We start from the raw sequence: 26,452 nt of genomic DNA on the forward strand, positions 1-26,452 counted from the left end.
CTCAAGGAAACAATTTTCTTTTATTTCAGGTTCTTTTTTGGATTGTAGTTGAACACTCATGATCCCCTGGTAAAGTCATTTCCCATTGAATATAATATGTTTTCTTACACTTAGTCACATTAAAACTCCTCTGCCACTTTTCTGCCCACGTCCACATCTTCTTTCACTTTATATCTAATCAACTTGGCATTTTAATCCCTGGAAGTGCTGAATGCCATCTGCAAACTTGGCAATTTCCCCATGCACTCTTTTCCAGATCATTTATATGAATGTTAACTAAGACGCCATGCAGCTTGCTTTCTATCTAAGAAGTAGCAGAGAATTTGATTTAACTACTTAATCACTGAATTAATAATATCAAGGACCAGCCACAGAACGTTGCCTTTATCCAGAAAACTGTTCACTTCTTCCTATGCTTTGTATCTTATTCCTAAACCAGTTATCTATAACAAGCATTTCTCCATGTACTAAAAGAAAGTTTTTTTTTTGTTTTGTTTTAATTTTGTTTATTTATTTATTTATTTATGGCTGTGTTGGGTCTTCGTTTCTGTGCGAGGGCTTTTTCTAGTTGCGCCAAGCGGGGGTCACTCTTCATCGTGGTGCGCGGGCCTCTCACTATCGCGGCCTCTCTTGTTGCGGAGCACAGGCTCCAGATGCGCAGGCTCAGTAATTGTGGCTCACGGGCCCAGTTGCTCCGCGGCATGTGGGATCTTCCCAGACCAGGGCTCGAACCCGTGTCCCCTGCATTGGCAGGCATACTCTCAACCACTGTGCCACCAGAGAAGCCCTAAAGGAAAGTTTTATGGTTTATGAATTAGATTACAAATCCAAATTTGAGTTAAGAGCCCCTTTACCAATGTAAGGCCTGCCTATTTTACGTCTCATTTATGGCTTTGTTCCAGAACATCTATATGAGGTGTCTGTCCTATACCACTTTCTATCACTGTCGTTTCCCAGCTAGCTTCTAAATTCCGAGCCCTAATCAATCAAATGATCAATTGAGTTGCCTGATGAGTGTTGGACAGTAGCTGTTGGTTTGCCATATACTGGGAAAACACCAAGTCCTGAAGTCTAATTACTGCACCAGCTTCCCAAATGATCTCAAGCCCTGGTTGGCTCCCTGCCATCTCTTCTGTGTCCCAGACAACGTGGCCTATCAGATCTTAGGCACATCTGATCATGTCACCTCTTTGCTTAAAATCTTTGACAGTGTTTTGGGAGACAGTTGGGAAAACTTGAATATAGACTCAGTAAAGATGTTTTAAGTTATTATTAATTATTAAATAATAATTATTATTAAAAAGTCATTACCCTGGGATAGGCAAATCCATAAAGAGAAAGTAAATTAGAGGTTACCAGGGACTGGGGGGTGGACGTGGTGGGGAATGGGCAGTTACTGCCTAATGGCCACAGAGTTTCTGTTTTGGATGATGAAAAAGTTTTGGAAGTAGCGATGTTGGTTGCACGACATTGTGAATGCACTAAATGCCACTGAATTGTACACTTGAAAATGGTTAAAATGGCAAATTTTGTTATATATATTTTGCCACAGTAAAGAAAAATTTTAAGGCATTACCAGTTAGAGATATTACTTAAAATTCTACACGAGAAATAACATGATATCTGGGGTTTGCTTTAAAACAATCAAACGATAGTCCTAACAACAACAGTGAGGGTGATAAATGAAAAAGACTGGCAAAATGTTGATTACTGAGGATAGAATTTTTCATAATAAAAAGTTTTAAAAAAATCTTTTGGAAGCTAGCCATAACGTCCCAACTACTCAGCCTGACATTTGAAGTTGACAGTCCATCGCTTCCCTTTCTCAGGAGCCTCGGCTCTTGCTGCTCAGCCTGCGTGCCCTTCCCCCAGTCAGCTGGGCCGCTGCAGCGCTCTGTGCTCAGGCAGCCTCTGTGCCTTTCAATTCTACTCTCTGCTTCTTGTGTGGCAAATTCCTCCTCATTCTTTAAGACTCAGCTGCGTCCCTGGAGCCTTCCCAGACTCCTCCAGGCAGAGAACTCCCTCCTTTGGGTTCCCACAGTGCCTTGTCCACACCCCTGCTACAGCTTATACCCTGTATTATGACCTTTTATTTATGCTTCTGCCCACCGCTAACCTGTGAGCTTCATGAAGGTAGAGGAAACTTACTTTTCACTGTACATCTTTCTGAGCTAGATGAAACTTTTGTTGCTGTTGTTTTAGTCGTGTGCATTAAATTCTTTTTTTAAAGGAAAAGATTGAAAGGTGGGAATGTGAATATTAGCTATAAATCTTAAGAGTTGAAAGGGTCCTTAGCAATTACCGACATGTATATTGGTCTCCCTTTCTAGACTGTGCTTTCTCTACTTGGCACCTACTAATGCATTTTTACATTTCCAGCACCTACCACTGGGTGTTCAGGAAATTGTTGCTGAATTTATTGATAAATCACATCCTTTCTTTCTACAGATGGCAAAAAGCCAACTATCTAGCTTGGGGTATGTGGACACACACTTTTTAGGAGAAATAGTGAATTTTCAGGCATGGTTTGTCAGAGCAGCAAATAAGCACCTGGAGGGCTGTCACTCAGCCAGTGGAGTCAGCTCAGTGGGTGAGTGAGCTAGGACTACGGCGTGTCTGCAGTACACATCCTGCCAGGGGGTGGCAGCAGGCGCTCACAAACTCTCTCCAAGACTGGCAGGCCTGATTTACCCTTTGAGTGTAGGGTAGGGAATAGATTCCTCTACTATTTCTAGTTTATTTTCTAATTTCTTGATGCCTTGAGATGCTTGACCAAAAGAATAGGGCCTGAGTTATAGACAATAAGACCCAGAAACTAAGCACCTTGTCTGGACAGTTATCTCTAACCAGTGCTAGGCATTTACTAGGTGCATTGTTAGTGCTTTCATCTTCTAGCCTGAGGTTTTGATCCCTGTGCGAGCCTCAGGCACCCAGGGAGGATTTACACTCTAGGCTGTTTTTAGGTCCTTTAGTTCCGGTGTGGATGGAGATTGAGAACAGATTTTCATGTGGGGAAGAAGAGAGAAGAAAGAACATGACACCCTGGGACGTGCACCTGCAAGAAGAAAGGAGAAGACGGCTGGGCTGCAGAGACACACTCAGTCCACTCAGTCTTGAGGGTGGCCTCTTCTGGTTTTCTACATCTGTCCAGCCAGCACCATCACTCCTAACATCTCCAGTCAATAAGCAAGCCCTGGTTGTAAATAAGTACACAGTTTAGGGAATTAGTTGGAAATTTATAGATATGTTGATTATATTTGTACAAGCCTTAGCTCAGAGCATGTAATATGACAGTAGGACATAATCCATATTTTAAATCCAAAATGATGGAAAATCCAGGGCTCATATGGATACTCCTTGCTCTTCAGTATTCTTACATAATCCAGTGATCTGAGGCTGGTGTGGGGGAGGGGTATCACAGATTATTAGACAACTGAGTTTGAAAGGTGGTATCAGATGATGATGCTATAAGCCAAATATCATGAGTAGACAATAAATGGGATGCAAGTTCAGAAGAGGAAGAAGGCATGTTGGCTCTGGTCATAGTAAAACAGCAATAATACCTGGTACATGAATGTTTGTTGCATTTTGCTAATAGTACTTTATATTTGCATAATATTTAAGAGTTTCCAAAACACTTTCATGTCATTTTTTCTTATCTGGCTTCATTAAGTCTTCACAGCAACGTGTGAGTCAGGTATTATTAAATGAGGTAAGATACATAGAATACTTAAGATAGTGGTTAGTACGTAGTGAATGTTAGCTATTATTATTAAAATCATTATTAGCCCTATTTTATACATGACGAAACTGAGGCTCAGAGAGGCTGTTACTTGCCCAAAGTCACACAGCTGAGAAGTGGTAGAACTAGGCTTGAACTCAGTTCCCCTGGTTCCTAATTCTAGACCTTTCTCCATTTCCCCATGCATAAAGAGGGAGTATTTAAGCTGGGCTTAGCAAGGTTGGGCCAAGTTTTGAGGCAGCCTTAGCAGAGAAGTCTCTGATGATGTCTCCTCATCCTCATGAGCCCTAGTTTGCAAGAGGATGGGAATTCCTGAGGGTATTCTGTGCCTTGAGTAAGAAGAGTTAAACCTAGAAGCCTCTACTCATTTTAGCGGTAAGGGGAGGTGGTTCATTGCCTGGGCAAGCCATTAAACTCACAAAGATCCTCAGCTGGTAGGCTTGTTAAGAAAATGTTACAATAGGGGGAAATTGACAACACACGCACCATGGATATTTTTAGTCTGTGCTTCAAGGATGTACATCTTGGTTTCTGTTTAGACTGAGCACCAGGGGGTGAATTTGGATTGATTTGACAAGACTGGCAGTCGGAAAGTCCTTACTGAGCACCTTCTCTGTGCCCAGCTTAAGCAAGGGATTGTGGGGGGGCGGGTAACTAAGGGAGGTGAAGTAACTTTCCCAAACTTTCAAACACTGGGGAGAGTGATATAATAATCTTTTTCTTGGGTGGGGGGGCAGTGTGCTGATATCAGTAAAAAGTATTCCTTACACCAGCAATTCTGCAATAAATTATTTATCCTTCTAATGTACAATGTGGTGACTGTAGTGGATGATACTGTATTGTATACTTGAAATTTGCTAATAAGAGAGTAGATCTGAAGTGTTCTCGCCACACACACGCACACAACACACACACACACACACACAAAAGTTAGTAATGTGAGGTGATGGGTGTGGTAATTAATCTGTGCTTATCCCATTTCACAAAGTATACATGTATGAAATCATCATGGTGTACACTTAAAATATTACAATTTTGTTTGTCAGTTATAACATAATAAAGCTGGAAAAAATAATTTATCTTATGAATATAATCTTAAATGTAAGCCATTGTAGCTCTGTTTGTAATAGCAAAAACAATCCAAACACTGGAAATCTAAACACTCACCAGTAAATTTTTTTTTTTTAAGATTTATTTATTTATTATTTATTTATGCCTGTGTCGGGTCTTAGCTGCGGCACACGCGATCTTTGTTGAGGCGTGCAGGATCTTTTGTTGCAGCGTGCGGGCTCTTCATTGTGGTGCTCGGGCTTCTCTCTAGTTATGGCGTGCAGGCTCCAGGGGGCGTGGGCTCTGTAGTTTGTGGCACGCAGGCTCTCTAGTTCAGGTGCCCGGGCTCAGTTGCCCCTTGGCATGTGGGATCTTAGTTCCCCGGCCAGGGTCGATCCCGTGTCCCCTGCATTGGAAGGTGGATTCTTAACCACTGGACCACCGGGCAAGTCCCTATACTTTTTTTGTTTGTTTTTTTTTAACATCTTTATTGGAGTATAACTGCTTTACAATGATGTGTTAGTTTCTGCTTTATAACAAAGTGAATCAGTTATACATATACATATATCCCCATATCTCTTCCCTCTTGTGGCTCCCTCCCCCCCACCCTCCCTATCCCACCCCTCTAGGTGGTCACAAAGCACCGAGCTGATCTCCCTGTGCTATGCGGCTGCTTCCCACTAGCTATCTATTTTACATTTGGTAGTGTATATATGTCCTGCTACTCTCTCACTTCGTCCCAGCTTACCCTCCCCCTCCCTGTATCCTCAAGTCCATTCTCTAGTAGGTCTGCGTCTTTATTCCCGTCTTGCCCCTAGGTTCTTCATGACCTTTTTTTGTTTGTTTTTTAGAGTCCATATATATGTGTTAGCATATGGTATTTGTTTTTCTCTTTCTGACTTACTTCACCCTGTATGACAGACTCTAGGTCCATCCACCTCACTACAAATAACTCAATTTTGTTTCTTTTTATGGCTGAGTAATATTCCATTGTATATATGTGCCACACCTTCTTTATCCATTCATCTGTTGATGAACACTTAGGTTGCTTCCATGTCCTGGCTATTGTAAATAGAGCTGTAGTGAACATTGTGGTACATGACTCTTTTTGAATTATGGTTTTCTCAGGGTATATGCCCAGTAGTGGGATTGCTGGAACGTATGGTAGTTCTATTTTTAGTTTTTTAAGAAACCTCCATATCACCAGTAAATATTGGTTAAATTACTGTATGACCTTCAAATGGAATTTCATGCAACTATTACAAAGAAAGAGGTCTATCAGTATGTGCTGAAAGCATATCACTAAGATGTATTTTTTAAATTGCAGTAGAGCTGACTTACAATATTAGTTTCATGCACACAACATAGTAATTCAATATTTTTATAGGTTATATTCTATACAAAGTTATTATAAAGTAGTAAATGGAAAGATATCCCGTGTTCATGGATTGGGAAGAATTAATATTTTAAAATGTCTACCCTACCCAAAGGACTGGTATATTTTTAAGTGCAACAAAAAATTAAGGTTCAAAAAAGAAGAGTTTATATAGCATGATGCCATATGTATATTTGAAACATATATGTATGCAGATATATGCACACAGTTTCCCCACACTGGAAGGATATGCTTGCAACTGATAATGGGGAGTGTGTGTGATGAAAGAGAAATGGGAAAGGAAAAATGTATTTTTCATCTTATCCATCTTATTCTTTTGAAGATAGTTAGATTTATTGGTTTAACCATGTGACATACTTTTTTTTTTAAGCCACTTGCCTGCGGTCACACAACCAAAAAAGTGTACAGCTAGGATTCCCATGCAGACTGTGATTCCAGAGCCCTGTGATCCAGAACCCCTCTGAATTCTAGCACACTGCTTCCTAACAGTGCTCTCTTAGGATCAGGAAGTAATTCTGTCACTTGCTTGTAAGTTACAAAATTTTTCATGAAAATACCTGGGAGAATGTTCTCATTCTCCGGAAGAAGACTCTGTGCTCTATCACCTGCCATCTTGGCTCCTTTTCTATAAGACTGTGGCTCAGCCAAGAGAGGTCCGTCACCCAGAGCCAGGAAACACAAACTAAGATTTCCAAGAGGACAGATTACCTTAAGGAAATGGCATTAAGATAATTAGAGAGTTGGGGGTGGGCAGAAGACCTGAAAACAGTATCATTAGCCAACTTGGTCAATGGGCAGGTGCAGAAAGTGACAGATAAATGCAGACAGAATCTATATTCATACTTCAATATCAGTGTTCAAAACCCACAAAATAAATGAGTGAATTAAAAACCTTGGCAGCATCTAAGTACCTAGACATAAACTCTTAGTTCTAAGCTTAGCTCCTATGAACTTCTCTGTGATTTGAGCATATTGTTTAGCTGCTCTGGGTTTCTTTCCCCATTGGTTAAATGGACAGCACTGTCTGTCCTGGCTGCTTCACAGAGTTGTAAGGAACAAATAAGGTAAGAATGTGCTTTGAAAACGCAAGGCATCATACAGAATGAGAGGTTATTGTTAATGCCGCTGAGACTTACCTCACAGAAGGAGAGCTATTTTGAGACAGGAGGATGGGAGGAAGCATCAGAAAAGCATTGCTGGTAACAAGGTAGGCACACCTCACCAACACAGGGAAGGAACCTCTTGGATCATTTACTCCAGTTCCTTCTGTTTATAGTCATGGACGAAGACCTACGGAGTCCTCGAGATCTGCAGAGCAGTGATAGTGCCATGCATAGACTATTATTTAAACCCATGAATAAGGTGGAACCCTAAAAGGGATGCGATGTGCTACAGGCCCCTTGCCCAAGGGGCTTGCTGAGCTGTGTGTTGAACAGGGCTCCGGAAGCAAGCTGATGAAGCTTAGTAAGGAACTGGGGCAGAGGTAGGGGATGGACTTCAGTGATCAAGCTCCAGGATGGCTGAATGCCTCTGAGGAGCAATTTGAGGGGAGCCAGGGACTTGGATAGGACAAGTGACAACTTCCTAGAACAGACTGTTCCAGAACCAGATCGGAAAGGAAATAGCCTGGCCTCGTCCTGGGTAGTTCACAGGAACTGGTGTAGGAAGTATTTGTAGTGGAACTAGTGCTCACAACATCAAGTCCCTTTTGCACAGAAGAAAGAAAATGGGAAAAGACACATGCAACTCAGCATACATGACAAGTCAGTTTTTGTAATGGTGGGAATAAGGATGGCGAGAATGAATGAGCAGAGGGAGACAGTGCTGTGCAGCGCCAAAGACTCTGGACTCAGACTTGGGTGTGAATATTGGTTCTGTCACTAACTTGCCGTATGACCTTGAATGTTCCATTTTCATCCCGAGTCTTGGTTTCCTCATCTCGAAAATGAATGCCTTTCTCCCTATCTCATAAGTTGTTATGAGGACTAAATGAGACGTTCTTGAAAGCAACTAGCACATAATTCCTAGAACATGATGCTCAATAAATGTTAGTTTATCCCTTTGTTTTGGAGAGGGACTTTTAGAAAACCTCCAGTGAAACATAACTAATTTGAAATTTCAAGCACTGGGAAAGCAAGCCCAACCTAGGTAGCATGTCCAGGTCCTTTTTACAGATAGAGAAGCAGCCTATAAAGGCAGATAAGAAACTCTTATGAGAGGAAGGGGAGGAGAAGAGCAACGTAGCAATGGCTATAAATATAAGCATAAACAGTCCCCTTACCAGCAGCTGTAATGTGAGGTTCCTCCAGCTCCGTGACAAAACGGGAAGATAATAAGTACAGTGTATCTAGGCTTGACTCATTCTCTTGACTGCTCAGAAACACAGGATAGGTTTTGTGTTCAATTATAGAAGCTTTCCTCAGCCTCTCCCCCTGCCCCCTGCTTTTTTTCTGGTGTAATTAACTCTCCTTCATTCATTGATTGTCCTTTAATCCTTGTTTTGTTGGATATATTTGCTTTTTAAATTATTGTCTCAAATCCTTTTTGGAAGTATGGGTATGAAGAGGTAAAATAATAACAGTTTCCTTAGAAACTAAAATTCCAAGGGTGGAAACCAACTAGAAAATCAGAGTGAAACACAAGATGGGGGAAGATAAGGAAACTATAGGGATGTATAAAATTGACCTAGTCTTTACCAGGAGTAACATTAGGGAAATTGCTACTTCTAGACTCCTTTTGTAGCAGAAAGAACAAGGATGTTATCATAAAATCATGATGCCTGGGCTTCCCTGGTGGCGCAGTGGTTGAGAATCTGCCTGCCAATGAAGGGGACACGGGTTCGAGCCCTTGTCTGGGAAGATCCCACATGCCGCGGAGCAACTAGGCCCGTGAGCCACAATTACTGAGCCTGCGCGTCTGGAGCCGGTGCTCTGCAACAAGAGAGGCCACGATAATGAGAGGCCCGCGCACCGCGATGAAGAGCGGCCCCACTTGCCGCAAATAGAGAAAGCCCTCGCACAGAAACGAAGACCCAACACAGCCATAAATAAATAAATAAAACCCAAAAAGTTTAAAAAAAAAAAAGCAACGGCTGCACATTCCCCAATTAAAAAAAAAAAAATCACAATGCCTGAGAGTGAAAGGCCTTTCGGTTTATTTTATAGAGGGGAGGCCGTGGTTTGCCTGAGGCTGTCTCATGGTGATCCAGTAGCAGACTTAGGGTCTAACCCTGACCCAGGTCTCTTGACTCTCATTTTGGGATTCCGTCTGCCATGGTCCTCGTCTTTGTGAGAGTGAATTTCTGACCGCAAACACCTGTACAGAACTAATTTGTGTGGGTTTTTTTTCCCTTTTTTCCAGGGCCAAGTGCTTTCGGGGCAAAAAAGTCCTTGGAGATTATGATATCAAAGTGGAACAGGTAACCAGCCTGGAGCCCAGGGTTACATCTGCATCATTGTTGGCCCCTCTTGACATTCCAGAATGAACCATTTAGTTCTGCCAAGTGGAGATAAGTGTCCATCACTAGCTTCTAGGCTCTCCATCTCCTCCCCCAGCCCTTTCCAGGACTTTTCTCTCTATGAGACATGGTCCTGAAGGCTGCATCTTTCAACTTCGCTGATTTCTCTTCATGGCTCTGGTGTCCGTAGAGAGGCAAGCAGCGTGGCTCTTGGGGCCCTCTGGGGGTGCAGGGTTCTCAGGCTGAGGAACACTTTAGAGGAATGTCTTCCTAGGACATGGCCACACCTACATATTGCTGGTGGCATGGTCTTGCTGGGTAGGCACACATCTGCCATTCAGGTGTGTGGCCTCCAGTGGTGCCTCCTCTGTGCCTGAGGCTACACTTCAAAGAGAACTTAGAGAAGAACACCTCCTGGTCTTAATGCAGTGAAGTCCTGAAAGACTCATTTTTTATCTTCCTGTACCCTTTGCTTCATGATAAATAGAGATTAGGTCTATTCGAGTGGATAGGGGGATGTCCAGTTTAAACAATGCATGTATTTTCTATGTAATGATAGAAGTTACTCATCATTCCTTACATGGTGTGCTGTGATTTACAGAGTACCTTTCCTATCCATTGTTGCATTCAGTTCTTAAAATAACTTATTAGATAGGCAAGGTTGATAAAAAAATTATTCCCATTTTATAGATGGGAGAAACTGTCCACCCAGAGAGAACAAGTAACTTGCCTGAACATCTTATGCAGCTAGTTGGGCCGGAGCAGAACTAAAAACCCAGTTGCCTAAACTAAAACTTAATGCATTTATGTTGAAATTGATAAAGGGCATGTTTGCCCCAGTTTGCATTCCCGCTTTGTAGAGGCAGCACAAAGGATGCTGGGTGGGGAGTCTGAAGGCCTGAGTTTTGCTCCTGTCTCTGCCAACAATAAGTTTTGTTTGTCCAGAAAAGTCACTTAACTGCTCCTTTGGTAAATAAGGATAATTATCTCTGCCCCTCCTGCCTCGTAGAGTAGCTGTGAGAGTTAGATGAGATCAGTTTGGGAAAATGCTTTGCAAACGGTAAATAAATGTTTGGTGGAAGGGATGCTGTTGCTGCTCTGCGGAGGGCCTCGCAGAATCAGGACTGTGGGCTCATTCCCCTACTGTTATTTTTATTTATTCATGTTTTATCATAGTAAAAAACACATAGCATGAAATCTACGCTCTTAATCTCCTCCTGTTATTTTCCAGGCAGAATTTTCAGAGCTCAACCTGGTGGCCCATGCAGATGGGACCTATGCTGTGGATATGCAGGTGCTCCGGAATGGCACAAAGGTTGTCCGGTAAGGTCCTTTCTGTCCTCTGGGTCACTGTCACTGTCACCACAGTTACCATCTCTGACCTGCAGTGGGATAGCATTGCTATGTATAGTGTACAGAAGTTGATGATGTGTGCTGTGCGGCAGTGGTAGAGGAAGGCAGAGGAAGCCAGCTCCTGCCTTTAGGGAGGTCGTAGTCCAATGGTAGAGAAAGCTCCATGGGCTCAGAGCTCTCTGAGCGGTAACTGTAAGAGGTGTTCCAAGACTCCGGCCCTACCTCAGCCAGTGCAGCTCTGGGCTTTTATCTCTGAATATATTTCCCCTGGAAAACAGGGTTCCATTGCTTTTTAAAAAAAGTTTGGAAACCTCTGCTCTGGTTCAGCCTCCTTTTTTACATTGATTTGCTTAGATTCCCTCAGTAAGTTGGTAGCAGAGCCCTGTGTTCTATGTGAACTCTCTTAACTCCCAGCCCTGTGTTCTTTCTGTATTCCAAATTCCTGGGAACTCATAAGTCTGATGGGAAAGCCTGGGGTGGGAAGGGACATTGTGGGTGGAAGAAAATTTGCAATTACAAAGCACTTACATGCCAGGTGGGGTGCTGGGTGACTTACAGACATCATCAATTGTAACACAACAGTTCTGTGCGGGAAGTGATGAGGATTCCAGATGAGGGAGAAAGGTTCCCACAGTGTTCTTCTTCCCTGGGGCTCAGTGTGGCTTCAGGTTTTCAGACATCAGGGTATTGCTCCAGGAAGAGTGTTCACGTCACCCTTTTCCCTAACTCAGTCTACGCTACCCTGACACTGAGGCCGCCAGTGTCCAACAGGACCTGGGTCCGTGACAGGGAAGGCAGAACTCAGGTGTCTGGAGCCTCAAGTCAGGAAATGTGAGCTCATCCATCCTGGAGACTGAGGACAGAAAAAGAGATGTCTGTCCACGTGGGGGTGAGCTCAGGAAGCTCCTTCTAGAGAGAATGGTGGGCTCCTCCAGCTGCAAATGGAATGAATCACAGGGATGCGTGACACGAGCGGGTGGTGACAGCAAGGCCCATGTCAGGGTGCTGGGAGGGATCTGGCAAAAATAAGGCAGGCCCTTCCAGTTGCAGTGTGGGGACTCAGGAGCTGACCGCAAGCCTAGAGCTCAGTGCGTGTAACTGGGATATAAGGTTTGGTCTCAGGCATACAGCCGGAGCCAGTTTCCCAGAACTAGGGCACAAGGAGGTCAGAGCACATGCCACCTGACTTGATGCTAGCTCCCCTGAGTGACTGAGGAGAGGTCCTTCCACCCCCACTTTAAAAGACTGATCTCTGAGCCCAGGTGGGGCTGGAGCTGTAGGTGGGGATTGGTTGGGTGCCTGGGAAGGGAACCGGGCAGGTCATTACACATGTGTGAAATGGCCAAGGCCTAGAGCCTTGAGAGCAGATGCTGCCACAGAACTGACTCTCCAGGAAGGTGGGGTTCCTCTGGAATCAGGGCATGAAGATGGGGGCCCTGGTCCTGTGGAGCAGCTGCGGCTGGCAGCTCTGCTGGCTAGAGGTGAAACGCAAGGAGCCTTCCCATGCATGGGAACACTCTGTACTCTCAGTGCTTCCTGTAGCCAGTTGCTCAACCTCAGTTCTGCAAAAAGTATTTGCACCCCTCCCTAGCATCCTCTTTGGAAGAATAACATGGGGACGTCTGGTATCTGTCCTCAGCCAGCCTGGACCCTTGCTCACCAGGGGACCTGATGAGGGCACTGCCTATTTTAAGGAGCAGCTTTAAAGAGTCAGAGCAGGATGCTGAGATCAGGGATCTACACGGCAGGGCAGTGAAGTCAGCCAAGTGTGTTGTCTTCGGAGTCTGCTGGGACCCCCTTGGGGTACCAACTCTGGAGCCACAGGAGCTTCAGCTCTTGTCGTGCCCCATAGGGACAGGGAAAATTCTTGTTGACCTAAGGTGTGAGGGTCTAAAGTGTTTCTTCCCTCCTGAGGGCTTTTGCACCTTAGAAAAAGACAATGCTTAACCCAGAAGAATAAGAGAATTTCAGAAATCTGTTCAAATCTCCTTTGAGAAGTGCCAAACATAATACCTCATTTCCTAGTCCATAAAAGAATAGTAATGATAAAATGAGGGGCTTGGCTCAGGTAACCCCTAAGACTCCTTCCCTGTCTTGGTCTTTGGAGATGGGAGACAAGAGGATGTATGACCTGAGGTTCTGGTTGATGGCAGACTTCTATGTTCTTACCAGGTCCTTTCGACCAGACTTTGTGCTCATCCGGCAGCATGCGTTTGGCATGGCAGAGAATGAGGACTTCCGCCACCTGATCATTGGCATGCAGTATGCAGGCCTCCCCAGCATCAACTCCCTGGAATCCATTTACAACTTCTGTGACAAGCCGTGGGTGGTGAGTGAGTTACCCTTCCGCCAGGTAAAAGGGTAGGACCCTGGTCCTCTTATCTCCCAGTCCCTAGGAGGACCACTGGTGATCCAGGTGCAGTAGGTGCCAGCTGAGAAGATGTGGGAGGAGCTTCAGCTGGGACACAGGGTAGGGTAGGCTCTCACAGTAGGACTTTGTCATCACGGGCTGGGCCGCCTTTGCTGCAGAGTGGACCTTTGGCCTCACAGCGAAGTCACACCAAAGATTCTGTGAAGACGCCCTTACAGGTCTGTAGGCTCTGCCCTTAGCCATAGGATACAGCAATAAAAATACCAGTTTCTTGTCTGTGAAAGGTCTACCCATTGGAAAGGCCTGAAGCCAGTGGGGACCAAGGGGATGGTCCAGCTCAGAGGGATGTTCGTGTCAGAGTCCTACCAAGTGTTTGAACAACCTTAAAATGAGATTCATCCACATATATATCAATCAGACACTTATATGTGCTGGAACTGCCCTTAGAGATCATCAGCTCTCCCCCCTTCACGTAGAGATGTGAAAATTAAAGAAGGAAGGTAAAGAGTATAAAACCACTTACTATGTGATGCCATCATCTGAGATTTTCCTACATTAACTTCATTTAATCCTCACAATAACCTTACAAGGAAGTTATTATCATTATTATCACTTATTACAGAGAAATGAGACCCAGAAAGGATTAAGTAACTTACCAAAGTTTCAGGGCAAGGATTTCTCTAGATGACACTCTCTCTCGCATAAATTGGGTTATCATGTGAGGAAGAAGCTGGTCTGGTGTTCTCCTCCTTGGCTAGTCTGGAAGTCTTGGAGGCAGTAGAAACGTTTGAGCAGAGAGAAGAGTGACGCTAGGAGGGAAAGTGGCCTGTGATGGTCCTGGGCTTCTCTGGCCTCCCCTCTGACAGCTGGGGGATCCAGTTCCTATAACTTTGCTGCTCCAGGCTGGTCCTCTTGGAAGGAAACACCTGCCCCTAATCACATCCTCCTCTTCTTGTTTTTCAAAAACCATTTCAGGTCTCACATACTGGCTTGCCAAGGGTCATGGCACTGGTGGCTGATTGTGAAGTTCCCAGACCCCAAGCTCCCAGACTCAGGGGGCTGGAGGGGGTGTTTTTTAACTAAATGGATCCATCATCTCTACTTTTACACCTGAACTCAGTTTTCCTGTTCCATTGGAAGCTAGGGAGACCTGACAGTGTGAGAGAAAGACCAATGAGCAAGGAGTAGAAAGATCTGGGAGCTGCTGTAGTTGCCACTTGTTCAGCCTTTCCCTCTGTCTGGCCTGAGGATCCGGAGTCCTAAAGTTGTGCAGAAACAGGCTACAGGAATTGTATGATTTGAATGAGTTGCTAATCACAGAAGAGCACATATGAGGCCTTCACCAGCTTTCCCCTTAGTCACATGACCTTTCCTACTGCACTCATGTCCTAGCCCTTTCCGCCCTCGCCCCTTCAATACCTGTTAGAATTTGGCTCCCTCATAGGCACACAGGGCGATTCTGCTATTATCAGCTTTTTTCTGGGCGCCCTCACTAATCAGCCTTCTGACTGAACCTCTCTGTGCTCTGGTTTCTTTGTCTGTAAACTAGGAATAATCATAGTACCTTCCACCAGCTTGCCAGCCTGGTGTTACAGTCCCCTAGTATTGGGGATCTGAAAGAAACTAATTCCCTGCTTTACATTCCAAAACTGTGCCAGAGGCCAGGGAGGGGCAGATCAGAAAGCCTGTGCCTGGGGCTTTGCCCCTCCTGGGATTTGGGATCTGGTGAGGGTTCACATTCTCACCCGTTCACAATCCAGCACATTGCCGTTGGCATCGCATGAGAAAAGCGGGGCTCCCTGGCAAGACACCAAGTTCTCCCTTCGTTTTCACTAAGCAGCTGCCACACTGATGGCATTTTATATATCGTTCTCTGTCTGTTAATGGGAATGAACAAATTTGGTGACTGTGAGGGGAGGGTCCCTCTGAGATGATGACTTTGGTGCGTATTTTCTAAATTTCTTTATTGTGGCTGCTCTTGGTGTGAGGAGAGGCCTCGGCTGGATTGGGAAAGGCTCTACCTTGTCTCTATCACAGTGTCTCTGAGCATATCCACTATCTCATAAATTGATCAGGGCAGGCACACTGGGATTTTGGAAGCAGAAGTAGACCTACCAATGAAAGTAGCATTCCAGAGAGTGCAAGAATGCCACCATCCCATATTGCTGCAAATTTATCTGAAAATCCTGTCACTCTGGGTGTTTTTAGAGACAGATGCACATGAGTTGAATTAAAGCATTTTATTTCCGGGAGGGATAAGGATAACATATTAAATTCAGACTGATCTTGAAATCCCATTTCATCCAAGAAGTCTTTCCTGATACACTGGATAAGTGGTTATATTGAACATTATCTTCCTATTCGTTGCCAATACCACCCCCAGCTCCCAAATCCATTCTTTTGTCTAGGCATAGTGGAAATAACCCTTATCAGATATTCCTTTTGTTTACTTGGTGACTGTGTGCTTGTGACTGAATCTAAGTTTCCAAGGAGGCAGGGGTTAGATGCCAAGCCCAGTACTTTGAGCAGAAGGGACTGCAGGAAGTGGAGGAGGGTAGCATGAGCTCCCAGAGACCCAGCTAGTGCCCGGGAACTGGCTGCCATTTTAGTCTCGGCTGTGCTGGGACTCTGAGAACCTGCCGTGGGCCTTCTTGGCATCGGTGTGGTGTCTGTTTAACAATCCCACGTGCTGGGAAGATAGGGCCCCACATGCCTTGGTGCCATGCCAGGACGTGGGCTGCAGCAGGACAGAGGTTGTGAGGCAGGACTGGTATCAGCTCTCCGGGGAGGCTGGAGAGCCTTGGGAGCTCAGGCAGGTATCCAGACACAGAGCAGGAGTCCAGCCAGGCCAAGGTGGGCAGGCAGGACTTAAAGGTCAGATGAGGTGGTGGAGAGAATCAGAGAAGGCAGGAAAGGTCTGAGGGGTGGTCTTGACAGTCAGAGAAGGTTGAAGAACCAGAGAATGGCGAGGACAGCAGGGTACAATGGAGAATGCACTGGGCAGGAGGAGATCTGGGCGCTCCCAGTGCAGCCCCAAGTCCAGGCATGATGTGGGAGCCTGCGCTTCCCTTTGCTTCTGTAGCCTCAGTCTCCTCATTTGTAAAATGAGATGTCTGGCCTAGAGACTCTCTCAAGTCTCTGACAATAATAAAATCTTTGGGCCTTGAGAGTCCATCGATCATACTTGCAGCCCTGGAGGAGGCCTTAGAGATCTAGAGTCACCAACTGTGTGTCACTAAGGGAAGTGACCCAGAAATTCCAATGTTTTTCAGCATTTCAAGAATAACAGATTCTATCTCTACTCACAAAAGGACCACAGCAGATGATCACTTAAACAACAGTTTGATCATGGAGTTTGGGAGGAAATGTAATAAAAAGATGTTCTTTTGTGGTAAAAAGTTTGAGGAACTGATCAAATTCAGTTCTCTCTTTTTATATATGAAGAAAAGGAGGTCTGGAGAGGAGAAATCATTTGCCTAAGGACACCTAGCAAGTTCGAGCAGAACAAGAAGAATCAGAAGACTGTAGTTGTCTAACAACCCAGTTCTGGCTTTTATCGTCTCCCCGCAATGACTCATGCGCTAACATCCCTGATCAAAAACAGGACCCGAGCTTTTGAAAAATGTTCTAGCTTTCCTTTCTCTAATAAACAGAAGGTAGATTTGATCTGGCAACTTTTCCTACTAGCAGTTCCAGATATCAGTGGCTTAGAGCGTGAACCCAGTAGCACTAGAGAGAAGCAGCTGGATTACCCCTGCTGCCAGCACACTGGGGTGGATGTGGGGAGCTTGTGTGTGAGTGGGCGGAACTGGAAAGCTTCCTGTGGGAAGAGCGTGATCTCTTTAGAGCCTGAAAGGCTGCTATGTCAAGGAGTAGGGAGAGTTATGGCTTAGGAATAAAGGAGCCTGGCTATGAATCTGGCTCAACTACTGTGTGACCTTGGGCAAGTGACCTCTCTGGGCCTCAGTTTCTTCACTTATAAAGTGTGGGGGGCAGGGGGCACCAAGGGGTGCTACATGTTTGCCAAAGGCAAACCCTGACACTTAAGTATGTGTACTTCATCTCTTCCCCATGGAGCTGTTCTGGCTTCTCATAGGTGAAGGTCCAGTGAGTTCAGTTCGTAGATGAGTAGTACGTCCTAGAAGACTGGGTCTGTCTCTCCTGCATTCCATGACTCCATTCTCCCTACAGGAAAAAGCTACCATTCCTTTGCTTGGCATTTGAACTTCCGAGACTGGGCCCCACGTTAGCTATGCAGCTTCATCACTTGCCATCTCTAGAGACGAAGGTGTTTAGAGTTAGAGACCCAAATTTCAATCCCAGCTTTACAAGCTCTTTGCAGCTCTGTGACTTTAGGCAAGTTTCCTACCCTCCCTGAGCTTCATATGTAAAATGAAGATGATAAAGAACCTAGTTCATCAATTTGATATGAGGATTAAATGAAATATCATTAAAATTGAGTAGGCACTGAATGAATGTTAGCTCACTCTCTCCCTTCCCCAACTAAAGCATACGTTCCTGGAGAATAGGAATGGGACACCTCTTTTATATCCTCAGAGCACTTTGCACAAAGCCGTCAGTGAGCAAATACTCAATAAATAATTGTTTGATTGACAGACAAATATTTGTTGGATTGACATTTTGTCTGTCTGTTCCAGAGCTGTTTAGGTAAACCGAAACCTTTGCTTCTCTTTTGCAGTTTGCCCAGCTGGTGGCCGTCTACAAGACACTGGGAGGAGAAAAGTTCCCACTCATTGAGCAGACATACTACCCCAACCACAAAGAAATGGTAGGTGACTGAGTGCGGGCTTCAGTCTCTCTGCTGTTCGCACTCTGAGCTTAGCCACGTGGTGACTATGGGGCTCTGAAGAGGGCCTTAGCCTCCCAACCCCAGAGACTCTGTTGAGGTTGAACTGCAGACCTGCTTTGTGAAGCCAGGGTGGCTGGGTTTTAGCTGACAGCCCTTTGTCTCCAAAACCTGGAGACAGCATAGGAAAGAGCAGAAACAAGGGCATTTTATCGAGCAACAAACCCATGGATCAACAATCAGAAGATCCAGCTGCTTGGGGTCCTAGCCCAGCCGCACCACAAGTCAGGGATGGTTGCATTCCCTCACTGCATGTCAGTCTCCCAATGCGAAAGGCAAGTGGGCATAATTATTCCTGGCCAGGACATTTAATATGGGACTTGCATAATTTAAGTGAGATTCTTTACGTTAATAGTCTGTGAAGAGTGTGAAGTGCTCTTCAGATGTAAGGTGTTGTTCCTGTTATTATTCATCAGACCCTTCCATTCCCTTGGCTTCCTCCAAATTTCGATAAGACTAGGGTTGCACTGTGCCTTATCTGAGGCCATCCTAGGGTGGCAGAAGGAGCAGAAAAATGGGATGGGTGGTTGGTACAGAGGCTGTTACTAATGTTTTTCCCTCGTGGTGACCTGGGGCTTAACCCCCTTCTTCTTCTCTGGCCCCACGTACTCTGCCCCAGGCCTGCATGGTCAGTTGGTGGTCCTCCTTAACCCACCAGTGGAGACTCTCTCTGCCATAGCTTTCCAAGTCTGGTGCTCTGGGACAGAGACCTCCAGAAGGAATCTCCATTTGCACCATTTCTGTGAATGAGGAGCCTGGTCCTGGCATTTTGTGCGTGGCCCAGCTTATTAGCAAGCCACGCGCAGAAGATGAATAACAGCCCTGGGCCTCGAAAAGAACTGCCTCCTTCATTTTTGTCAGAGGTTCCCCAGGAGAGGCCCTGGAACCTTAAGCCCTTGTGTTTAATAAATCCTTGAGACCCTCATCAGGGCTTTCCCTTTTAGGACAAGTCAGGAAGCCTTGTAGAGGCTGAGGAACCCTAGGGGTCTGTGCTTGGCGATTTCAGGGAGTCCAAGAGGGGACTGAGCTGAAGACTGAAGGGGCTCTCAAAGCTGGCTTTTTCCTGCTGCAGCATCTAGCAGGCTGACCACTGAAAAAAACTGCAACACGTGCAAAGTGTATTCCTCATCTACCATCCTTTTGCCCCAAGGGCCCTTGTGTTACTTTTCTCCCGTCCTCTATCCTGATATTTGCCTTCAAGAGAGGACCCCTAAGATCTCTCTGAGGTGTCAAAAGCTAAGTGGGAATTTCAACTCTATAAGAGAAAGGCTTTTTTTAGCTTAAAAAAAAGTTTTGAAGTAGGAATGAAAACATTAGTAATCTAGTAGAGAAGGACTTTCTAAAAGAGACAGAGGAGAAGCCTTTTGGACATCAGTTGAGGGCATTAAGTAGAGTTAACCTAGAGAGACAATACCCAAGTCTGTTCTTATCTTGCTAATTGGGCCAGGCCTTCTGGCCCAATTAGCAAGATAAGAGGGGATTACAGCACATGGAGGGAGGTTAGGCCATTGTAGGCTTCACACTGGATGATTCCGTGTCCCCCAAGTCACTCCCCCAAACAGATGAAAGTGTATCAGAGGATCAGAATGAGTTGAGACAGGAGGAGTAGAGGATACACAGCCAAAGGATGTTGTTCTTTTCATTTCTCCAAATCAGCCTGTTTATCATACTGTCAACCCACCTTCTGTTCTTGTACATCACAAGGCCGCCACACCATCTCATATGTATAATAGTCACCATCTCTCCCCTGTCAGATCAGTTAAGACAAAAAGAAAGCACATTTATCTGGGGAGAAAAAGGAATAGTCCTAGCTTTGGAAAAGAAACTAAGCCAGAATCAATAACAAATACCAGCTCAGCTAAAAGGGTTTGGGAGGCAGGGATGAAGGGCTGAGGACAGGAGAGAAAAGTCATGCTACTTTCCCTAGCCCTTGACAGCTTCTGGACTGGGGTCTTGGACACAAGCTGCGATATGCCCCATCCCTGCCCTAATGCTGGCCAGACCATCCACTTGTTATTTCCCATTGTCTGGCAGCGATGAGGCAGGTGGTGACAGCCAGAGCTCTGAGGGAAGGAAAATGACTTGGTTTTCAGGATTCTTGAAGGCATGTGATGGTCCCTCCTAGGGCTCGATGATATCAACAAACTCCTTCCTGAGGGGCAGGCGTCCCTGGTACCAGCTGCAGGTGCCATCAACATGCTTCACGCAGACATAATGCCGGGCCTGGTACCCATAGAGCTTCCGTTCCAATAGCCAGTCTGTCCAGAGGCACTCGTTGGGAGCCGAGATGGTACAGGGCACCGTATAGCAGGTGGTGATCTAGAGCCATAGCCACACAACGTCAAAGTGAGTAGGATGTCCTTTTTCCATTATTGCCTTTCAGACTCCTACATGTTCTCCTACAGCCTAACTCAAACGCCCCCTCCCTTATGAAGCCTTTCCTAGTCTCCAAATTTCTCCCTTAGTTCTCCTTCCCCCTGTGCTCTGCATATATATATATAGTATTGCCTCACTAATGGCATCTCTGGAGTCAGAAAGACCTGAAGGTCCTTACTCTACCACTGACCTTAAGCAGGTCACTTCACTTCCCACAGCATTAATTTCTTCACCTTAATATGGAAATCTTAAGTCTTCAAAGATTTGTTTTAAAGACTAAATTAAATATTTTAAATAAATTAACGATTACAGGTCCTGGCAAAAAGAGTAGACTCTCTTTAAATGGTAGTGTGTTATCCCAGTCTGCCTAATATGATGGCTGCCTTCCCAGCTAAAATGTAAGTACTCTGAGATCAGGGACTATGGGCCATCTCGCTTTCCCATCCCCAGCTTCATACGATGCCTGGTCCATCGCAGATCTCAAGTATAGTACAGCAAGTGAATAGATCGTGCATGCATGAAGGAAGGAATACATGAAAGGTGAGGCTGCACGGCTCAAGACCCTTCCCCCACCCCCAAAAGACCTTGGAAATGGACATTCCTTACTTGGCAGCCACAGTTCAGATGGTAGTGGTGATTCAGACTTTCTCTCTGCAAAAAGGACAGGTTCTCCCAGGGCTCGATGTAGTTGCACAGATGGATGAAGACTTTCCCATCACTGAGGATCTGACCTTCAAGGGGAGATGGAGGAGAGCTTAGCATAAGGAATCTGCTCATGGAGCTCCAGGAGCCCGGATTCTTGAAGAGCCCCAAATCACAGCCTCTTCAATATCTTTTGGTGGCAGTGGTGACATGGGGCTCAATGAAGGAACCAGAAATACCTCTATTGTCTTTATATCAAAGCTGTTACCAGATGATGTTTGTATGAGAGAGAATTGTGGGGTGAAGGCCTTTACGTTAGCATGGTGTAGACAGAGGGATGTGGGCTTTAAGTCAGAATCTTGGTGGAACCCCCTTCTTTTCTATCATTTACTAGTGTGTGACCTTAAGAAAGCCACGTAACTTCTCTGCTGAAAGATGAGAATAATGAAGTGATTGGCAGGATTAAATGAGAGAATGTCTGTGAAGTTCCCAGCACAGTTGTGGGCCCACAGAAGATGTTCAATAGATAGTAGGTCTTTCTTCCTTTTCAACCCTTTCCAACCCTTCCCAATATCTACATAGGCCAGTCTCCTGCCCCAGTGATACCTATCTTGGTGAGTCCCCTTCCCCTTCTTTACTTATCAAACTCTTTCCTATCTCCAAAGACCCTTTTTAGTACTATCTCGTCCGCAAAGCCATCCCTGACCCCGCTAGCCCACACCTCTCTTAGAACTTCAGTCACTCAGTCATTTACTGACTGAGCAACTACTAATGACCTGGTACCAGGAATACAGAAATAAATATGACAGGATCTCTGCCCCCAAGGAGCTTAAAAACTAGTAAGGAAGACAGATAAGTAGGCAAAAATGACACTGTTGTGTGATTATATACAAGATGCAGTATAAGAACAAAGGAAAGAACAACTATCTCTGTCTGTGGAAGGGCTGGGGGCAAGAAGGGTGTCTAAGAGCAGATGATGCTTGCGTTGGGCCTTGAAGGGATGGGTAGGAGTTCACCTGCCAGACAAGTGGGGAAGAACTTCTGGATGTTGGGACAGAGGGGCGTAGCTCAGCAGTATACCTACTGCAACCACAAGTAGTTTCATTCAGCTCTAGGGGAAGCGAGGGGCTGGGAACGGTCACTGAAGTGGCAGGAGGCAAGGCTGGAGAGGTCAGCAGGGTCTGGTCACAGAGGGCATTCAGTGTTAGGCAGAAGAGCTTGTGCCTTCTCCTGCAGGCGCCACTGATGACTTTTCAGTGCGCCTGTGCTTCGTCACCTAACCCCACCTTCGTTTAGACTTGACCTCTGTGAGGGCAGCCAGCACATTTCCTGCTTCCCCTGATGCACCACCGTACCTAGGAGAGGGCTAGGCAGGCAGAGGGCAGGTGCTCTGGAAGGAGGTGGCCTCGTTGGCTAGTCCTGGGACCTGGAGGGCTCAGGGGCATGCCCTGCCTCTGCCTCTCCCTCTCCCATCCAGAGGCGCCCCGATCCGCACATGTTCAGAGCTGGGGGCCCCTACCAGTGTGGTCTCCAATGCCTGTGACTCCTCAGAAGTTTGAACTGTGAGCTCTTTGAGGACTGCGACTTCTTACTGAGTCTCCACTCTCCTGCCCCAGGCCAGGCAGTGAGTAGGTGGTCATTCATTGCTAAGGGGATGGACAGATAGTGGAATTCCTCCTCCTGTCCTCCCCACCTGCTATGTTTTTCTCTTCCTGGCCTTCTTTCTAAATATTTTTCATCCTTTAGGGCCAATTCAGATCCCTCTTACACAGTGAAGCTTCCCTAACTGTTTACAACCACACAAATACCTTTCCCTGAACTGCAAAATAATTCAGTGTTGCATTCATTCACTTATGGATTATATTCTTGTGAGGTTCTTTAACTGTTCTATCCCAGCCAGTTCAGTATGAGGGATCTGCCTGGGCCCAAGGTCATGGAGACAGAATCACGTTAAGAGTCAAGGCTCCTGTTAGGGCCTGTGCTTTACTGCACCCCCAGAATAGGGCCTTGGATGTGAGTCAGCCACGAGCCAAGAGTATGACCTGTCGTGACTGTCTAAAGCTAATACAATTGTAGGCTACAGTGACTATTATGTGTGTATTGCAGGGGGAGTTTGCAAACGCACAATCCTCCTTTACTCTGTGTAACTAAGACCTCCCCTGCAGTGTGGTGTCCAGTTCGGGGTCCTGTGCTGGGGAGGGACAGGGACAGGCTATATCCCATTGAAGGTGGCCAGGGCAGGAAGGGGTCTGGGAACCACAGCCAGTAGACCTGGAGCTAGAGTGCATGTATCTATCGTCCTCAGCCCTCTGAAGGGTCATTGTAGAATAGAGGGCAGAGCTGAACCCATAAGGGAGAGTTTCAGAATGGCAGAATTTGGCTCAAGATACCAAAAATCTTATACCAATTAAAGCTGTTTGGAAATGGAACCAGTTGCCCTAGGCTGGGAGAGCAACCTGTGAACTAGCAAGGCAATGGCAGCGAGGACTCTTGCACTGAAAGGGACGTTACCAAGGCGCCTCCCGACCTAGGCTGCCTCTTCGTAACACAGCTCTGTTTTATGCCAAGAAAATGCCACCTGGCTCAGCTCACTACCCAGGGTCAGCCCTGGCTCCTGCTTGACTGCCTTCCTTAGGGCAGAGACTCTTTTTTTTTTTTTTAATAAATTTATTTATTTATTTATTTATTTATCTTTTAATTTTTGTCTGTGTTGGGTCTTCGTTGCTACGCACGGGCTTTCTCTATTTGCAGCGAGTGGGGGCTACTCTTCGTTGCGGTGCACGGGCTTCTCATTGCGGAGCACAGGCTCTCAGCACACAGGCTTCAGTAGTTGCAGCATACGGGCTCAGTAGTTGTGGCGCACGGGCTTAGTTGCTCCGCAGCACGTGGGATCTTCCCGGACCAGGGCTCGAACCCGTGTCCCCTGCACTGGCAGGCGGATTCTTAACCACTGCGCCACCAGGCAAGTCCAGGGCAGAGACTCTTAGGGCCGCTTGCTGGTCTTTAACTTACCAGTCAGGAGATACTGCTTCTGGCTGTTAGCTTCTAGTTTCACCCCACAGAGGGAGGAATCAAAAGGTGTATAGATATACTGAATATTGTTGACTTTCTCAAACCCTTTGAACATCTGAAAGCATTTACAAAAGAGCAGTACTGGGTCAGTGAGTGTACTTTATATCTTAACAGGGAAAACTTTTTCTTAATCTAAAAAAATTAAGCGAAAGTCTAGTTCAGCATTTGTTGCACACAGATGGCCCAACTGGGTCTTTCCTCTCTAAAACAATCTAAACCTTGGTTGATTCCAGTGAGAAGGGAGGTGCCTCTAGCAGCCCTATGTACAAGCGCTGAGGGCCTGTCCTGCACTGTCCCTTGGCTCCTGTGGGCCTGTTGCCTACATGTCATCCCCTGCACTTGAGCATCTGTACCCCAACACCGCTGAGCCAGGCCGCCTCACCTACCAGCGCCACCCCTCCCAGATCACAGACCCCACTCCTTCTAACAGCCCAAGGGGGTAAATGCCCTGGCCTGTCCCCATGTACCTTTATCTGTTTGATTTCATACCGGATCATTTTTTGAGTGTCAGCAGGGTTTGCACTGGCAGGAACTACCTTCTCACTGGAGATTTTGGCCCGGATCGCTGCATAGGAAGAGAAAAGAGGGAACTTGCAGCAACACGTGGGAGCAGTCCATCTGGGATCTGGATGACGTGGCGCCCCTGGAGAATTTTGCAGGGGAATTCTGGGTTTAGGTCTTGGTGGGTTATGGGGAGAATGCTGCATGTGAGGGAATCTCCTCTGCAGTTACTGGAAGTTCCCAAACCCTCGGGCCTGTTGGGTCCTGCACTTTACCTGCTGGTTTGGGGAGTCTGGTTCTCCACAGCCCAGGGTGCAGTGGGGTGGAGGTGTGCGGCAGCTAGAGGAGGAAGGAGGAGCCACTTGAGGGCAGTTGGTGTGTGGTCATCTACTGCTGTAGCCCAAGGCCTCAGAGAGAGACTGACCGAGTTGATATTGGTAAATGTTTAGTGAATTAATAAATGTCCTGACCCTGCACAGAGGTAGTTCATCTCTTGCCACTTGGGTATTAATCAAAACCTGTTTATGAGTTCCTCCTCTGTGCCTGGCCTAACGCTGGATACTAGACCCACAGACATGATTAAGACAGGGTCCGCATCCTGCAGAACTCTTGGTGTGGTGGAGAACGCCCTTAGAAAGACCAACAGCACAGCATGGTAGGAGCACAGAGGTGCCGTGGTAGCACCAAGGAGTCAGGAAGCCTTCAGAGAAGAGGAGACACCTGAGTAAGATCTTGAAGGATGAATAGGAGTTTGCCAGGAATTTAAGGGTTTCAAGGAAGGGCATTCCAGGCAGAGGGAGAGAGAGGGCAAAAGGTGTGTGTTGAGGTCAGGGCGTGGTGACAACCTCAGTTATAAGCTTGGACACCCAAGGATGTTTATAATGAAAGCGCAAGTCCCTGGCCCCTGGCTTTCCCTCCCCCCATCCAGTAGATCAGAATAATCCACGGAGAGTTCCGGAGACTTGTTGTTCAGTGACAGCCCCCCCACCCCGTAACTGCAGTAGGCAGGGGAGAGGGGGTCGCTGCGGAGGCCCTTTACGCAGTCTGTTCCCTCGCAAGTCTGCGGGTCGCAGCGCTTGCAAGGTGGCTGTGGCGCCGGCCCTGCCCGACCCACGGGGCCCCAGCAGGAGGCAACTGGTGCGGGATTGGAGCCCCTCCCCTTCCCTCCAGACTCCAGGTCTGCCGCTGGGCCCCGCCTCGACCCCACACAGCCACCCCCTGCCTTGGACCTCGAGGGCTCCCCCGGACTCACCTAGCGCCGAGTGGCAGACGTGCTGCTGGGGGTGCGCGGGGGCGCAGCTGCACGCCTCGCCCAGCCCCGGCGGCCGAAGCAGCGCCAGCAACCGCAGCAGCAGCGCCCAGCTCGGCGCGGTCCGGGGGCTCCACGGCATGTCACGGCAGCGCCCTGACTCAGCCTCTGGGGACTGTCGGACCAAGCAGCCCCTCCAGGGCTTCTCCAGAACTCGTCGCGCCCCTCGCCCCTGGCTTTATGAGGTGGACCTAGGGCCAGTCCCGCCCCGATGGGCTCCGCCCTCCTTTGGCTGTAGGCCATCCGCGGCTGCGGGACCAGCGGCCCTCCTGGCCGGCGGGCTCAGTGGCAGGCTCAGCAAGATGAAGAGGGAAGC

General features: G+C 46.7%; 2 protein-coding genes across 3 annotated transcripts in view; one reads left to right on the forward strand and one right to left on the reverse strand.

The window, feature by feature from the left end:
* SYN2 (synapsin II) overlaps positions 1 to 26,452 on the forward strand; it is a 170,635-nt gene that overhangs the window by 113,669 nt on the left and 30,514 nt on the right. Inside the window, exons 2-5 of the mRNA XM_082415737.1 lie at positions 9,549 to 9,606; positions 10,877 to 10,968; positions 13,171 to 13,327; positions 18,069 to 18,158. Of these exons, the coding sequence (XP_082271863.1) occupies positions 9,549 to 9,606; positions 10,877 to 10,968; positions 13,171 to 13,327; positions 18,069 to 18,158 (397 nt within the window). The remainder of the gene's footprint in view (positions 1 to 9,548; positions 9,607 to 10,876; positions 10,969 to 13,170; positions 13,328 to 18,068; positions 18,159 to 26,452) is intronic.
* On the reverse strand, positions 15,595 to 26,441 carry TIMP4 (TIMP metallopeptidase inhibitor 4). 2 transcript variants are annotated; one of them, XM_082415798.1, is made up of 5 exons: positions 26,080 to 26,441; positions 24,794 to 24,891; positions 24,267 to 24,381; positions 21,219 to 21,343; positions 15,595 to 20,536 (listed from the first exon to the last, which is right to left on the reverse strand). In XM_082415798.1, the coding sequence occupies exons 1-5, from the start codon at positions 26,216 to 26,218 to the stop codon at positions 20,438 to 20,440; spliced, it is 576 nt and encodes a 191-aa protein (XP_082271924.1). In that variant the 5' UTR covers positions 26,219 to 26,441; the 3' UTR covers positions 15,595 to 20,437. The 2 variants fall into 2 exon arrangements, with proteins under 2 accessions (XP_082271924.1, XP_082271923.1); XM_082415797.1 differs by having other exon boundaries at positions 15,595 to 20,555; positions 26,080 to 26,319.

Source organism: Balaenoptera physalus (assembly GCF_965194825.1).
Source record: "Balaenoptera physalus genome assembly, chromosome: 11".
NCBI lineage: Eukaryota > Metazoa > Chordata > Mammalia > Artiodactyla > Balaenopteridae > Balaenoptera > Balaenoptera physalus.

Coding starts and splice junctions, on each gene's coding strand:
- TIMP4 (XM_082415797.1), bottom strand. CDS start 26,218: ATGCCGTGGAGCCCCCGGACCGCGCCGAGCTGGGCGCTGCTGCTGCGG. Junction 24,892..26,079: donor CGTCTGCCACTCGGCGCTAG/GTGAGTCCGGGG, acceptor CTTCCTATGCAG/CGATCCGGGCCAAAATCTCC. Junction 20,556..21,218: donor ATCTGAACTGTGGCTGCCAA/GTAAGGAATGTC, acceptor CTATGGCTCTAG/ATCACCACCTGCTATACGGT.